Source organism: Hermetia illucens, chromosome 5 (assembly GCF_905115235.1).
Source record: "Hermetia illucens chromosome 5, iHerIll2.2.curated.20191125, whole genome shotgun sequence".
Taxonomy (NCBI): Eukaryota; Metazoa; Arthropoda; class Insecta; order Diptera; family Stratiomyidae; genus Hermetia; species Hermetia illucens.
The window spans coordinates 10465998-10483538 of record NC_051853.1 but is presented as its reverse complement, the minus strand read 5'-3'; the positions used below and the strand labels follow the sequence as shown (position 1 = coordinate 10483538).

Here is a 17541-nt window from a genome sequence, read left to right as displayed (position 1 = left end):
TCTTGTACGGACATCTGGCGAGAGTGTGCACAAGTGCCGTTGACCGAGCTAACTGTGAAGAAACAGGTCACATTGCTCGGGAATGTAACAAAAATCCCAGATGCATGTTGTGTGATGAAAAGGAGGGCCTGGACAGCGGGTATATTGCCGGAAGCGGCAAGTGTCCCTAGGTCAAAAATGCGCTAAATGCAGTGAAAAAATGAGGTTGATCCAAATCAACCTCAATCACTGTAGGGTCGCTCAAGACATGTTCTCGCACCCACGAATTAGAAATGCAAGTGGCTATAATAAGCGAACCCGGTAGAAACCCTAATAATAATGTATGGGTAGTCGATCCTAGAGGTGGGGTGGCCTTGTGGGCATGCGGCGACAAAACCATACAGGAAAGTATGGAACATTCTACAAGGTTCGAATGTGCAAAAATAGACGGCATATACGTCTACAGCTGTCTACTCTCCAAGCCTGACGTTGACTAAATTCGCGGACATGCTGTACAGATTGGTCTTGGATTCAAGAGGACGGAAACCAAAAGTCGTCGCCGGTGACGGTGCAAGAGAGCGTTGTCTCTTGGAGGCTTTCCCTTAATTAGATATCATATTGGCTAACAACGGTCAGGTTAATACTTACCGGAAAATGGGTCCGGTTCGGCTGTTGATCTGACTTTTGTTAGTCCTTCAATAGCTCGCGATATGTCCTGGAACGTTAGTGAACACTACACTCACAGTGATCACCAGATAATAGTCATTGACCTGAGGAGCAAACTAAGCGGTTAGAAATTTGCTCGTACAGGAATGAGGAGAACTTCAGGTTAGTCTGCGAAATCAATTGCCAAGCAAACATTCATAGATGTGTGGTTGGACGAGACACTATACCAGATACACCCTTGGAAAGAGCCCTCCCTATTTAAAGCTCCGCAAATTACATGTCCCGATCTCCTACCACCAAATGTAGAAGAAACAGTCCGTGCAATTCATCGGCTTAAAAATCATAAGTCGCCAGGAGCCGATGGAATTACAGCCGAATTGGTTAAATATGGAGGCGACCAATTACACCAAGTGGTAGGCTGGATAACCTCATACGCCCACAACATCATTGGCGCATACCACTCCAGACAAATCAGCAACAGATCAGATTTTCTCTCTGCGGCAAGCGATGGAAAAACTGTCGGAACTGTCTACCATTTTTTCATCGACTTTAAAGCCGCCTATGATTGAATAGCCAGGGCGAAACTGTACACGGCCATGAGAGTATTTGGTATCCCCACGAAATTGGTAAGACTGACTAGATTGATCCTGACCAATGTGCGAGGCCAGATAAAAGCAGCAGGATCACTCTCAAGATCATTCGACAACAACAACGATCAACGACAAGGGGTTGCAATATCATGCGTTCTCTTTAACCTGTCTCTGGAGAAAATGATCCGTGATGCTGAGGTAAATGCAAGAGGTACGATCCTCTTTAAGTCCACCTAATTACTGGTCTATGCTGACGATATCGACACCATCGGAAGAACGACCCGACATCGAGTAGGCGGCGCGAGATCTTGGGCTGCACATCAATGAAGACAAGACAAAATATATGGTGGCAACGTCAGCACCAAGAACCAACCGACCAACAACATCAAACCGCTCTGGTCAAACGGGAAGAATAAAGATAGGAGAATAAAACTTTGAGACCGTTGTTAATTTCTCCTATCTAGGGTCGAAAATCACAAGCGATAATGGCTACGACGATGAAATCCGCGCACGGTTGTTGGCAGCCAACAGAGCCTATTTCAGCTTACGAAAACTGTTTCGCCCGAAACATCTCACCATAAGGTCAAAGCTCTTACGGTACAGGACAATGATCTTTCCAGTCCTCATGTATTCCTCGGAAACTTGGGTTCTTATCAAGAAAAATTGCGAACTCTTGGCCGCGTTCGAAAGAAGAATCCTCCAAAGAATTTTTGGCCCCTTACATGAGGGTGGACGATTCCGTAGCCTACATAACGACGAAATCTATGAGCGATACTATAACTGTCAGTTTGTGGATAAAATTCGGCTCAATAGGTTACGGTGGGCGGGTCACTTAATCCGTATGGATGAGGATCATCCCACCCGGAAAGTCTATAAGGACAATATCTATGGTAGAAAAAGAAGACGAGGCAGACCCTGCCTAATATGGAGCGATGCCGTAGGCCAGGACGCCAGACAGCTTTTAGGGATATCGAATTGGTGGACCTCGGGCGTTCCTTATTAAGGCAGACCTAGACCGGATACTAGTAGTTGCACCGTTGATGATGATGATGATGATTTTATTCTAGGCAGAGATGGGTTAGTCATTCTTAGTTCAGCTGCTTACTTAATAATGGGTTTGCATTCCGCCGGAGCTTTTCCAACTCTTTTAACGGACTCTGGCAGAGGGTTCTTCCTGATGATGTGAAACTTACTTTCTTCTAATTTTTTGCGTACTAAGTCGTCGTATGCTGTTTTGTCCACGATGACCACTGCGTTTCCTTTGTCTGCTGGCCAGTATAAAACAGGTTTCTCTATCAATTTTTTAATGGTTTTGTGGTGGTTGGACGATGCTCTTGTGGCCATTCGCTTGGTGGGGGTCAGTAGTCGTCTAATTTCTCCTTGAGTGCCGGTTTTTTCTTCTTGTGATGTATATTTGATTTCTGCCTGCCCTAAATGAGGATAGACGATACCGCAGCCTCTATAACAATGAAATCCATGACTGATACCACGACCGTCTAGTTGTGGGTGAAATGCGGCTGAAGAGGTTGCGGTGGGCGAGGCACCTAATCCGTATCGGTGAGGATAATCCAGCCCGGAAAGTTTCAGTCATCAGATCAAAATGTCGCTCTATCAGAGGATCAACGCGGGATACCGACGGTTTATACTAAGTCTAGAAGAAAATGTTTGCCAGTTTCTAAATGGGACTTCAAAAAGCTTTATTATAAGGATTCAATATTGTCAAGCAGACCTTCACGGTAAATTTCACCATTTTTTTAGGTTTTTGTGATAGCTCTCCTCTTTTGGTTGTCTACGGCCACTCACGATTGTATTTGGATCATCACCAAATCAAATTATGTCATTACACGTTTTTAAGAAACATCAATAGTACCAACTTCCTAACGTTCGCCGTGAATTTAAGCGATCACATACTGTGTGCCCAAACTTGCCGATAATTATTACGGCCAGATCATCCGGAGGGGGTTCTTTAAAACCCACTGACTTCCGTCCGATCAATATGTAGACCTGTCCCAGCATGTAAAGGATCTAAATCATTAGCAGCAAATCGATTTCATGCTGTTTTCCAGCCTCACAAACTGCCGCAAATGAGGGATAATTGAAGGCACCTTTGATGTCCAACTAAATGGTATTCTTTTTTGGCCATCACCATCTCAATTCCTGTCATAAGCCAATAGTGTGCTGTCTCTGTAGATTTGCCTTTCTGGTAGCCTGCAGTATATGTATGTAGCCCTTATGAACCGATCTACTAGTCTTTCCAGACCTTTTAATAGAAAAAAAGTTAAACTGATCGGTCAGACGTTAATGATGTTGGGGATGCGCAGTCCGGTTCCTACCAAGATTCAAATTGCCTTGGTTCTCTCATGTTGATGTTAAAACTTCCCCAACAGATAAGTTGGGTCTTAATAGCACATTTTGCTACAACTCCCATGCCGAGGACGAAGATTAATAGGGTTCAAAGAACCGTCGTAGTAACATCCTACCTCGGAAACTCTGGGCATTCCCCATGGACTACGACACACGCAAGCCGAGCTTCACGAGAAAGCCGGTTGTGGACTTTCCAACCAGGGTAGAGTAGAAGACCAGCGGCGAGTTGGAAGGTTATGACACAATATCCTTCATTGGCGGATCAAAAATTGTCTGTGAAATCGGTGCGGGAGCTTTCTCGGATACACCCAGGGCTCGCCAATGCAATACAAGTAGGAGTACTGACGATAGTGAAAGCCTGCCGATTGCCGGGGCATGATCGGAGCCACAAGCGTAGCATAGCGATTCTAACCGACAGCCAAGCGGCCATCAGTGCCCATATCCAGTGGTGACATCCTTCAGGCGGATGCGCAGCACGTTCAAGATCAATCTCCTCTGGGTTCCCGGTCATCAGAACATAGAGAGGAATGAACCCCTCCCTCGGAGGTACAGTCTGACTCCGCTGAGAATCGGGATCTAATCGCACTAATTAGCAGCTACGAACCTCAGATGGCAAAGGCTCACCACCTGTACCAAGTCAAGGAAAATTTGGTCCATTTATAACAAAACCCGATCGTGAGAGCTCTTGTGCCAGACGTGTGCAAATGCACACAAGATTACGGCGGACTTTACGGGCGCTGGCCTGCCTATATGAGACCATGCGTCAGGCTCGGCATATCCTGTAATTCGCATAGCCGGAGCTGCGCAGAAGAGAGGGGACACTCAGTCACTTCCTTTGCGATTGCCAACCTCTAGCCCTTTGAGGACTTCAGACAAATCTTTTACTGCATTTGGGTGGGAGGGCTGATTTCCTTCGTGAATGCTACGGGCTGGCTCTGAAAATCTGAGCCCGCTGGGCTCTGTTTCCTTGCTCTCATAACAGCAGCCAGGGTCTTAGGAGATTGTGGCATCGAAACGGCGTAGCACAGCACTAATTGGTCTCCTCGGAGCGGGCACTGACACCTCCATACCTACCTACCATCAGGGAACACCTTGAAAAATTGAAAACACCGAAAGAAAGTAGGTCAGTTTCCACTCATATCCTCCTATGCTGGCTACATCAGCACCTTGCAGATCATTGCTTCAGCTGCACTTTATTGATATTTGAGGCGGTATTGGTATACCGGTAGAAGCGATATATGATGGCGTATCATCGTAAAATTTCAGAGGAATTTTAAGTCGGAGTCGACCATGGCTATACGATGCTATTGCTTCCAATTATGGATGACGCTCTTCATGCTGCTTTTGCTAGTGAACATATAGGGATTCAGCAAACTATGACACCTGTCATTAAACGATAAGACTACGTTGATTGCATCCTTTTGCTTTAACACCTATCAGCTTGTACTGATGAAGTTGCTTCCGAAATATATCTGTACACTGAAAAATAAAAATTGTTGTTTGGAGGAAGCTATTGGTCTATCAATCTTAAAACCAAGGTTCTCGGCCTGGCAGGTTAACTCATTCTTCTTCTCTGCATTAATGAGGCAGTTTGCTCCGAGCTTCTTATTTTTGCTATTAGATGCTAGGAAAACATCATCTGCATAAAGCAGTGTGACGGTGTCCATAACAAGAACAAAGAGGAGTGGTGAGAGGGCGCTTCCTTGATGAACACCAACAGAGAAACGAAGCGGTTTTGATACACCCGCCATACTTCGAACTTTACTTGTCGGATCGTGGTAGAGCAATTGAATCCAGCGCACGAGTTCTTCTGGTACTAAGTGTTGTTGTAAAGCATACCAGATGAGTTCGTGTGGTACACGATCAAACGCTTTCTCTAGATCCAGAAAGGCAATGTAAAGAGGGCGATGCTTCTCACGGTGTTTCTCCATGAGTAACCGCGCAGCGTGTATTGCGTCAGTAGTCCCGCAGTTCTTGACAAATCCGGCTTGATTCACGGTTATTTCAACGATTTCGCGAATACGGTTGTCAAGAATGCGTTCAAAAATCTTCATGGTATGGGAAAGTAACCGGATCGGACGGTAATTTGAACATTCTGCTGGGCTACCTTTCTTTTTCCATATTGGAGCTGTGGTACTTTCTTGCCAGTCAGATGGTGTTCTTCCTTCCTGAATAAACCGGTTAAAGAATTCACTGAGCCACAGTGTTCTCGGGCGACAGCGATTGCTTTCTTTGCTTCCCGGTTGGGATTTTAAAAAATTTGCCAATTGGCCAGTGTTTTCATGGCCGAGAAATTTATGGTAGAGGCGTTTCTTTTCACGGACCTTCATTTTAACATCGTCATTCCAAAGCCAAGTATTTCGGTTGATGTACCACTTACCCGGCTTGGTAACCCCGATGGTTGCAGAGGCCGCTTTGGGGATCGTGTCTTTCATTTGGTTCCACGATTCTTCCACATTCGTAATGGTTGGCAATCGCGTGAGTGAGATCATTTCTTCTTTCTTCTCACCAAATCGCCACCATTTAATGCGCCGCGGGCCAGTGCGTTCCTCATGCTGTTTTATCGGTGGCTTAATTCGCAGGACGGCAATCAGTGGCCGATGTTGAGGTGCGATGGTCTCATAGGAAATTTGCGTTTTACTGCTCCCACTATAAAATGTAGGAAGATGAGACAATCGTTTGATGAACCATGTATTCATAAGTACAAGGTCATGGGTGTCCTCAAAATCGATTATACGCCCGCCACCCTCATTGCGCGCTCCGAACCCCTTTCTTCCATGGCACCTGCTACCCTCTGCCTTTTCACCTACATGACCCTTAAGGTCGCTGACAATGATAATATAGTCGTTAGCAGCCACGTGACAAGTTGCCAGAAGGCATCTTTCTCGGCATCAGGTCGATCCGTGTGTGGTCCGTACCCAGTGAAGAAGTGAATCGTGCGATCAGCTGATATAATGGTGAGCTTCATCTGTCGATCATCAAATCGTTCGACTTCTTTAATGGTATCACGGAAACCCTATTAGATGGCAATGTCAACACCATATTGAGTGTGTGGACTACCAAAATAGAGTAGTTTGTAACCATTTTTACCGCATTCGTTTTCAATGTCGCAGCTTTTGGAACCAAATCATCGGGTTTCTTGCAGAGTGCAGATATCAATGCGCCTTTTCCGAAGGGTTCTTGCGAGCTCTTCGATTTTTCCAGTTAGGGTGCCAACATTTAGCGTGCAGACACGTATTTGTTTTGTTCGGACTAACTCTCTTACGTCCTGACGCCGTCCATGCATCAAGAACCCTTGCCCATTTCTCGACAGGACCGGGCCCCGTCCTGCCGCATCAACTGAGCTGGACGCCCTAGCATTTCTCCGAGGCTTTTGACCCAATTCGATCATCATGTTTGTAACGACATTGTATGCATTTTCTTGGGCGACCTGTCGCGGGGCCTCAGCAATTTATTTTTGTTTTACTGAGGATAGTACAGAGTACGTTGCCTTAAACCCTCCTCCTTTACTTGGGCTTGGGACCAGCATACTATGTTAATAGCATTGCCGAGTTTATGTCAGATTTAATGTCATTAATTATAAAAGTAAGAAGTGATAGCAAGTCCTGTGGATATTTTACAAAGGCGAGGGATCATATTTATGGAGAAAGATATTTTTGGGAACCAAGATCCGTCTGCTTTAAGGCCACTTCTGCTTGTCTAGACTACATGGCATATATCCCGAATATTACACTGGAAGTCGGAAAGTCTACAAGTCAATATCTATGGTAGAAAAAGAAGACGAGGCAGATCCTGCTTGAAATGGAGCGATGGCGTAGGTCAGGACCCCAGAAAGCTTTTAGGGATATCAAATTGGTGGACCTCGGCGCAAAAACGGAATATCTGGAGTTCCTTATTAAGGCAGGCCTAGACCGTATACCGGTTGTTGCGCTGTTGATGATGATGATGAAAGGGTCACATTTATGGAGAGGAGTATTTTTGGGAACCAAGATCGATCTGCCTTAAGACCATTTCTCCTCGACTAGACTAAAGGTCATATATCTCGACTATTGTACTGATTTCTATCGAAACTAACAACGCGATTTACTCTTGATTTCGTGTAATACGTAACCAAAATCATGATTTATTAGTAGTAAATACATGCATTATGAGTATTATACCATTTATTTGTTATCACAAACCAGATTTACTTAGAAATTATTCAAACGCTTTTGGACAATTTCATTCTAAGCGGTTACATCCTGTATTATTCAAGTCAGTGAACCATTCAGATAAGTTAGGGATTCCACGCAAATAATAATCAGTTGTCCAAAATGGTTCGAATTGAACGTGTTGCTTATCTCCCTATCTTCTGTTTTGTAACATGGCATTCTCATCTAACCACTTCTAGAGTGAGAATAATTTCATTTATATTTTTTAAATAAAATAATATTTCATTTTAACTTCTACTGTCACTACATAAAGCCGCAAATGCACTATATGGAGAGACTAGCAAAAGTTCGGTAAATTGACACTTTTATTTTTCGTTAGGGCATTTTCATAAATTGCGGGTTATTTGTCATATTTTAACTATATTTTATGTGGAATTTCATAAAGATCAGTGAAAATAGAAACCAGAATTCGTAAATTTTGTGAATGCAACTTCACCGCAAACTACATCGAAATAGTTTAGAAGCTTCCAAACAGGACATTGTTCCTTGGAGGATGACCGCAACCCAAAATATTCGAAGGATCACAAGTATGGCGCCCCAGTGAAATCCAAAATTGACGAAGATCCCAGATTGACCTAAGAAATGGTTGGTAATGAACTAGGCTTGAAGGACATGTCTGTATCACGAACATTTGATAGTTATCTGGGTTACACGATTCTTTCGTATTTTAAATGACGATCAAAAGGAAGCTAGTGTTCACTTCGCTTTCGAACCCCCGCATTCCTCACCTTTCCAACAAATGTCGAAACCAAGACCGGCTTTGGAAAGTACTCACCGAGACTTTTCATTTGATATCCCACATGACTATATTATAGAAGAAAAAATTCACACCACCCTTTAGCATGTATAGGGATCCCCCCCCCCCCAAATTCGACGTAAAATGGTTTAACTCATCGTATGCGTAAGCGTTTTTAGTTCCCACATTTCCACCGAATTTGGTGATAATCGCTATAACCGTTTCCGAGAAAAGTGCGTGTGACAGACAGAAAGATAGTTGTTTTACACAAAACCTTAAAAACGGCCGATCTATCATTTTTGACGAAGTCATTACAGGCCTAGAAGCTTAGTACCAGTCCATGGTATGAGGCCCAGAAGAGGCCAATTCGCCCGTCAAGGCAAGAGAACATCAAAGGTGACGATGTCAACTTATTTCACTGGGGCCAAAATTATAGCTGCTGTTCCAGTGGAAGCTGGTTAAATAGTAAAGTCACAGTTTGACACCCCTCCCCCCCCCCGAGTGATGTTGCCATGTGGAAGTTTTGGTAGATATGTTCCTCGAATTCGTGGTGGATTGAGTGGCTTCCGACTAATTCTGGAGCTGGCCTTCTGGACGACGATAGAGGCATCGGTATTCGATGAACTGGCTCGGCGGGTGACGCTGGCTAAGCTGTCGATTTGCTGTGGCTCAGTTATATTGTTTGATGTAGTTGGAACATCAGCGAAACACGTCGGTGGTATCTCATTTTCGCTAGTGGTGTCCCGCTCATCAGGGACTTAAGAATGGAACGAAGGAACGTCGGTGCAACTAAAGGCTGGCTTAAGCCTCTCTGTGGAGACATTACTACTCTTTCCGTTCACGTCGATCGTGTAGAGCACACTAGATATTCGGGGAATTACACTGTGGGGTCCGGTGTATGGTTGCGAAAGTGACTTCTTTACTGAGGGAACTCGCATGAAAACATGACACACGCTTTGAGACCTTTGTGGACGAAGATGGTACGAGCGTTGCGATGAACCACGAGCGTTGGTCGAATTTCTCGCATTTGTTGATAAAATTGGTCGATAAACAACTTTGGATCGCTATCGGCATTATCGTTGACGAACAATTCTCCGGAAAGTCGCAGAGTGGTTCCAAAAAGGAGTTCAGTGCAGCTGGCGCCTAAGTCCTCTTTGAACGAATTTCACAGACCCAAAAGGACATTGGGCAAAATTTCAACCCAATTGGCTTTGTCCTCGTGGCACATAATAGCTGCCTTTAGGGACCTATGGAAGCGTTCGACTAATCCGTTGGATGCCGGATGGTATGGAGAGGTAAGCATACGTTTGCATCCCAGAAGTTTCGTATGCGATGTGAAGAACGCGGATTCGAATTGAGTTCCCTGGTCGGACGTGACGATGGTAGGAGCTCCATAGCGGGAAATACATCCAAGGCGTCGGCGATGGACGCAGCACTTTGATCTGGCAAAGGCACTGCTTCGGGCCAGCTTGAAAATCTGTCCACCATTGTTGAGCAATAAAGATAATCGCGTTAGTGATCCGACGGTATCGATGTGAGCCTGCTGAAACCGTTTATCGGGCGTTCGAAATGGTTGGAACTCGTTCTTCGTGTGCCTGCCAGTCTTGGATTTTTGGCAGAGAATCCAAAGCTGATGGAAGAAATGGTAAAAGAAGTTAAAAAACGGCAGGAGGAAGTTTACAAGTTGCATGAGAATGCCAGCCAGGATATTCGAAAATCGCAAGAAATGATCAGTGACTAAAGGGCAGGAGCGAAACTACCGAGAAGTAGTAGACCATGAAGAGGAGGTCATAGATGAAGGTGGAAAATCGCAGGAGGAGTCCATATGAGAAGTTACGAAACAGCAGGAAGAAATTTGAAAGCAAGATGAGCAAACTTGGTGGGGCAGTGCAAAGTCAGAGGAGGTGACTATTCAAGAAGTCATAAGTTGGCAGACGGAAAGTGTTGAGTGGCGAGAAGCGAGCGACAACAACTTGAGACCTTTAACGAAAGAGCTTGCAACAGACATATGCTGGATGGCCAGGAATCTAACAATAGCGTAGCAGATTAGAGAAGAATAAGTGCGCCGCAGCCAGGCGGGTTCACAAAAGTGACCCGGAAAAAGCGCCGCAAGGCGACCGACAGTCCGACCGCCGATCTTCAGCCGGAAAGCACTGACGATGAGTCCGACTCGCAGTCGGGGTCTGATGAGCCAGTAAGGAGCTCAACTTCGGTTGGCGCGATCCGCAATAAGGGCGCCCTCCGAAAACAAAACAAGAAACTGATGAAAAAGCTCAAGGAAACCCTCGAGCATAACCGCCAACACGAACAACGAATAAAGACACTTACTTTCGTGATTGCATCACTCGAGGCCACGATCGCCGGTACTTTCAAGGCATCGAGCCCTCCTACGATGCCGACCACGTCAATTGAAGTAAGGGACACCACCGTGCACGTGAACCAGGTATCACCAAAGAAGCAGAAGGTAAGCAGAAAGATACCTCCACTTGTAGTAGAAGAAAGTGCCGAAATTTTTGAATCGATCAAACAATCGAGTTCCCGTGCACTCCCTAACAACTACCTGATCACAAAATCAGGTAGTTTACACCAAATCCTCACTAAATCGCCAGAAGGTTCTTCGACCGCCAAAAAAATCCTTGTGGAAAACCATAATAAGTTCTTCACATATACTCTCCCTTCCGAGAAGACGACATCTCATCCTCCGAGCCCTAGATGCGACGTTCTCCCATCAGGAGATTGTTGACGAATGGAAGGATCAGGGAGTCTCCAGCACCCTGAGCGCTAAGCCCTTTGAACAAAAACCAATGACATCAACCTCGACTTGTGATTGATCACGTTTGAAGCGACTTTTATTGAGAAGCAGTTGCATAACATAAAAGCTATACAACTTACGATCGTCCGCTTTGAGCAGGTAAAAATTAAGCAGATGCTGCAATATAAAAAATGCCAGCGCATCGGACACGCGGCAACCAGATGCGTTAAATGTGACCAGCTAACCGGCCGTGGTGAATGCGCCAAAACTGTTGAGCAGGCACCGAAGTGCGTTAACTGCGGAGACAATAACGACCCCGCAAACTACAGGAAATGCCCTCGGAGAAGCGCACAAAAACGTGCGCTTCCCATTCACCCTCTCCCCACAACTGCCTCCTACCTCGCTGGTCACCTAATCACAAATTCAGCCTTGTCCAGTTCGTCTGTGTCCTTCGTAGGCGCCGCACGAAGCGGAACCTCTCCCCATACACCCAACCACTTGAACCAACCCACCACCATCTCCAATCCAGATTTCCTCAAGTTCGCCAGGAAATCGAAAGAATTCTTGCAAATGTTCAACTCAATGGTCGTTAAGATAATCTAGTTGTACATCAACTTCATCATCGGCCAAGCTCGCAGACACGAGTTCGAGCTATTCCTCGGCAAGAACAAACCCGATACAGTTCTCCTATATGAAAATAGGTTGAACTAAAGGTACAATCCATCCTTTCCCAATTTCATCCTCTTCCAGACTGACCGACCACAGGTCAATCTTCAAGGTCGCAACACGTGCGGTGGAACGGCCGTCCTCACTTCCGATAAATTCCCAATCGCACAAATTCACCCACCTCCCAATAGCTTCAAATCAATTGAAACCACCCTAATCTGCTTCGAATCCCAATCAATCTCGGTCCTCCTAGCCTCAGTTCCCGGCTTCCACCACGCAAACTAGAAACACATCAACCTGGTCCTCAAGACCAAACTTCAGTCTCTCCTACTCTCATCCAACTACACAGTTCCTAACGACTCCATTGACCAAATGGTCCGTCAATACACCGAAGCAATTCGGCAAGTATGTGACGATCTGATCCCATCCCGTTCCTTAAACTACCACCACCTAATCTCCCTGCCCGATGACATCCTAACCTACATCCAGTATAAAAAGACCCTCGGGCGGAGATTATTTTGAAATAGATACTCTCCGCAATCGCCTCACCTTCTCTCCGAAATCCACGAACTGGACAGGTCCATCCGTGAAAGAACCCTAACTTTCTACACCCAATATCTCCACAATCGCCTCTCCAACACCGAACTGAACCCAGGTACATACAGGGAGCTCAAGAAAATCTGTAAATCGTTCAAATAAAACGCGATCCTACCCCAAAACATCCCCCCCCCACAGAAAAAGTGAACATCCTCGCTCACCACTTCCTTCAGGCACACCACTGCACCCTCCCCTTCCATGAACCACGTTTCGACAGCGAGGTAAACGCAAAAATCTTCCAACTTCTTTCCCGCCTTTCCTTCCTCATTCCACAACCCACACAAAATCCCTTCACCCACGCTCTCGCCGACCCAAATCAAGAAGAAAAGAAAATATTCTCTCCATCCACTTCGTTAGTCCAGACTCCGTCAGGGCATCCATCGTCGCTTCCAAAAACAACAACAAAATACCCTCCATCATCCTCAAGAAATGCGCCCCTAGCATTGCTCACATCATGTCCCCCATTATCAACCATTGCCTCATCAACGCTCACTTTCCAACAAATTGGAAGAGTGCTCGGATAGTTCCTATCCCAAAAAAGAATCAAAATCCTCTAAATCCCAATAGCTACAGGCCTATCTCGATCTTTTCATTCTCCGCCAAGATATTCGAGCGGATCAGAAAAGTCATCATCAACGAGCACTGTGACTCCAATCATTCACTCCCTCAGTTTCAATTCGCCAACCGGACGTCCTCCTGGACCTCAACTGGAACGCGCCGACCACAGCCTATCTCCTAGACATAAAGAAGGCTTTCGACTCCGTATGGCAATACGGACTCGCCTATAAGCTTTCCTCCATTTCCATCCGCACCTCTGCAAGTTAATTCTTAGCTTTCTTGACGGGCGGAAATCCCAAGTCTAACTCCATGAATCCCGGCTGGCACCCCACACGGATCAGTCTGTTCACCGCAGACCTACTCAAACCAACTTCACGCCCAAATCCAATCCGAACGCTCCAAGATCACCCGTCTCATCCTCTACAACTGCACCAGAATCATTCCCATCGGTGAAGCCCGCGTGAATTCCTATTTGGATGGCCTGGAGCTCTTACTACTTTATCCGCTGGAAACTATCCCTGAATCCGCAGAAATGCAAGACTATCGTATTCGATAACGCAAAGATGACGCCAAAAATAAGGAGCGACATATCAACCCTATCCCTGAAAATCCGCAATCCCAACCGTAAAGAAAGTCACCTATCTCGGGGTGACTATGAATTCCCGTCTATCCCACCTCCCACATATCACAAGGTCACTAAGCCGTGCAACTGATGCCTTCAAATCCCTTTACCCAATCCTGAAATACAGCAGCCCAACACCTCCGAAGGTCAAGCTGTTTTGCTAAAAGCAGATTATCCGTCCCCTCCCTATTTTCGGCTTCATCTTCTGGTTCGGCAGTTTCCCTACCTAAATCAAACGACTCCGCCTCGAAGAACGGAGAATCCTACGCCACTGTTCCAACATCTACAAAAACGAAGACCGCTCCAAATATATCTCCAACCAGATCCTCTACAACTCCTGTCCTAGCTCGTCATGCCCTCAAATTCCCCACAAATGTCTATCCCATCCAAATGCCCTTCTCTCCCAAGCCATGCAGATTGAGATCGTCGAAGAGACTCTTCTACGAACTCATCTGTTCCCTTAAATCCTACTATCTCTCCAGACCCAAAATCTCCTTTTCGACCCCGACGGTAGAATAATCTTCTACAACGGTAGCTACTCCTCACTCCAATTTTCAAAACTCACCCATCTTCAGCGCCATTCCTAGTTTCCTTTCCCAAGCCCCTCCCGCATGCTCCCCATCCCATCCCACATCTTAGTTCCTTCCCCCACCCACAGGGGGTTCTAGATTAAGTTAAGCTGTCAAAGTCCATAAGTTAGGTTAATTTAGCTTTGTAGAGATATTGGTCTATAAAAATGTTAGTTTTCTCGGAGTCAGTCTAGTTCTAGAGCTAGAACAGATCGCGTCGGATGTAAATACGCTTCCAATTGTACCAGTTGAAGGAATTGTTCTATAATTAATTATGCAGTAGAACTGGTTTTTGTCTAATGCTACGCAATCCAGTGATACAAGCTACGTAAAATAAGAACGTAAAAGCATAATCACTAGTTATTTCCAAAGTAAATAAAAATTAGGTAGGAAAAGCCTTTATTTCCAATGAAGAGATCATAAATGCAGTCAAAGTCGAAATTCAAAAATGCAAAGGAACGATTTCAGGGATTGTCCATCTTTCAAATTACGTCGAAAACACACAAAGGGTTCAAAAACTTGAGAAAAAATCCTGTTTGTTAATTTTTCTACAAAAATTTACTGAACTTCTGTTGGTCCCCTCGTATGTATCTTCAAAATAAAATAATATATTGTATCTATTCTATCACGTGAAGCCGCAAATGTACGACATCATGGTTACCAGACTGACTTGTGAGGACTCTGATCCGAGCCTAATGGCCATTGCTTCCTGTACAACTCGCAGCTTAAATCGAACCACCAAATCGCATAATATAACTGCAGCCACCGCCCCGAACGTCACTCTGAATGAAATCTTTGTAAGTACTTGCGTCTACCTTTGTTATGTGCCTAAGATCTATATATATATATATATGTACCTGCTCAGATCAAAGTAACATTCCATATGAGGATCAACACAGGATATCGACGGTTAATAGCAGAGGTAGAGGAAAACTTTTGTGGGTTCCTCAATGGAACTGCAAAGAGTCTTCTAATTAGTATGATGTGGCCGTTCCTAAGGACTCACAGTAACCTGGATCACAAATGTCCTTTCTTTGTAAGTGAAGTCGATATTCCTGAATGTAAAATATAATAACTTCCATAGTATCCTTACATTCATTACAGGGAAACTTCTATGTGCGCGATTTCATAATAAAATTCGACAATCTCCCCCCTGCTTTACCCGAAGGACAAGGACGAGTTATCGTACATGTTCGAAACGGTCGGAAGCGCGTATCAATAATGAAAATTCAAGTGCTCCTTGAAATAAAGCCTAAAGGTGCCGCAACCTTAAATTTCTGAAAAAAAAACTAAAAGAGAAAAAAGGACGAAATTAAACTGTGTTGAATATTTTCTAAGGAGGGTCTTAGTTTCAAAAAGGACGATTCAAAGTTACTCGTGTTACCCGTGTTTCCTTATATCTTATTACGATTTTTTGGAAATTAATTACAAGTTGTGTTGAGAAATGGAAATATATATTTAAAAAAAATCATAAACATTGTCAATTTGTACAATTATAGTGTGACCTCCAGGATATCACAGAGTCAACGAATACGGAATCTAATAAACACGAAAATGGGTGGTTATCACAAGGGATGCAATCTAAAGCCAGCATATTTACGAATTTTTTAATAAGAGTCAACCCATTGTCCTCCATCCTACCCTACAATAATCTCTTAGTTAGGTGCCAATTACCAGGACCTGTCAAAGAACTTTTGGATTTTGAATCTACTTCAATCTCCCATACTCCACAACAAAAACGGTCCTCTTGGGATGCTACACTCTTCAGACTTTAAGAACCTCATAAAAGAGAGTCCTCTCCAAAAGCTAGTTCTGAAGTAGGCTCGTCAAAGCACCCAGGAATACCAATTCAGTCCATCATCAACCTGTCTGCAACCTGCTTGACTTTACCAACTTTGTCGCCAAATGTCTAAATTCACGGCAAGAAGTGCATACCATTTACATTGATTCCGCTAAAGCCTTCGACACTGTAAATCACAAGATACTTCTATCCAAACTCTCGTCTCTAAGCGTTCCCATACCACTTGTTTTATGGCTTGCCTCTTCCCTTTCCAACCGATCCTGCCGCGTCTCTTTTGACGACTGCACTTCCCGCTCCTTCTCCCCTTCCTCTGGCGCCCCACAGGCATCTATTCTGGACCCTTTATTATTTTTTATTAACGACCTTCCCCCCTTTTCTTTACTTGTCCCTGTTTGCTCTATGCAGACGACCTTAAGCTGTTTTTTGCAATATCGTCGCCTATGGACTGTGTTTCCCTTCAATCTAATCTAGACACTCTGGCTCGTTGGGGTTCGACTAATGGTTTAGCGCTGAACGTCAGAAAGTGTCACTTTATGTGCTACTCCCTGAAATCCTCACCCACTTCTTTCTCCTATTCTCTTCAGGGACATTCCTTATCCTACTTAAATTCCGCTCAAGAAGTCGCCAACCGAGCGACAAAATTGTCAGGCTTTATAATTCGCTCCTCCTCTGATTTTGATCTTGCCCTCGAGAATGTACAACGTATATTCACCCGCTCCCTCTTCATTAAGAAAAGCTTCCTTCGTGTTTTTTTTTTGGGGTAACTGTCAGTTCAAGGAACCCCCTGCCATCCGGCTCCTCCACCGGTCGAGTTCTATCTTCTTAGCAACGAGAAGGGCCCGAACGTAATGGGCAACACGGTTCCAGCTGTCAGCAGTCCTCAGCATCTCTTCCACAATGTTGTCTGAAGAGAGATCCCCTGTGTTTAAATAGAGCTGCTGACGAACCCCATCCCACCTTCCACAAGAAAAAAAAGTGTGGTGGGCATCGTCCACAACTCCATTGCAAAACACACAATCCGGAGAACGCGCCTTTCCAATCTTGAGCAGGTAAGACTGAAAACCTCCATGCCCACTTAAAAATTGGGTAAGGAAATAGTCAGTCTCACCATGCTTCCGATTCAGCCACGCACCTAAGTTGCCGATGAGCCGCGCAGTCCATCTGCCTCTAGTTTCATTTTGCCAAGAGAGCTGCCACTCGTCTAGAGTGTGTTGCCGTTCTTCGCGAGCAACCACCTCCCTTGGCTCATCTCCCTTGCGCTTGTATATGGCCTGACGCTCCCTAGCAAGAAGGGCAACGGGAATAACTCCCGCGATCACCATCACGGCCGGTTCAGAGACTGTGCGGTACGCAGACGCCACCCGCAAAGCTCCCCGTCTCTGTACTTGCGCGAGGCGTTTACGACATACCTCCTTGTTAAGAGCGCCAGC

At 45.1% G+C, this 17541-nt stretch overlaps 1 protein-coding gene across 1 annotated transcript; it reads left to right on the top strand.

Moving 5' to 3' along the window:
- Positions 1-8062: 8062 nt before the first annotated feature.
- On the top strand, positions 8063-15646 carry LOC119658361. Its single transcript, XM_038065721.1, has 4 exons — positions 8063-8101; positions 14946-15107; positions 15176-15346; positions 15415-15646. Exons 2-4 carry the CDS (start codon positions 14952-14954, stop codon positions 15589-15591), a joined length of 504 nt encoding a protein of 167 aa, XP_037921649.1. The 5' UTR covers positions 8063-8101; positions 14946-14951; the 3' UTR covers positions 15592-15646.
- The last annotated feature ends 1895 nt before the right edge of the window (positions 15647-17541 follow it).

What these genes read in the sequence shown, in the direction of transcription:
- LOC119658361 (XM_038065721.1), top strand. Translation starts at nt 14,952, where the DNA reads ATGTACGACATCATGGTTACCAGACTGACTTGTGAGGACTCTGATCCG. An exon ending in TCACTCTGAATGAAATCTTT is followed by an intron (nt 15,108 to 15,175) that starts GTAAGTACTTGC and finishes GTACCTGCTCAG; the next exon opens with ATCAAAGTAACATTCCATAT. An exon ending in ATCACAAATGTCCTTTCTTT is followed by an intron (nt 15,347 to 15,414) that starts GTAAGTGAAGTC and finishes CATTCATTACAG; the next exon opens with GGAAACTTCTATGTGCGCGA.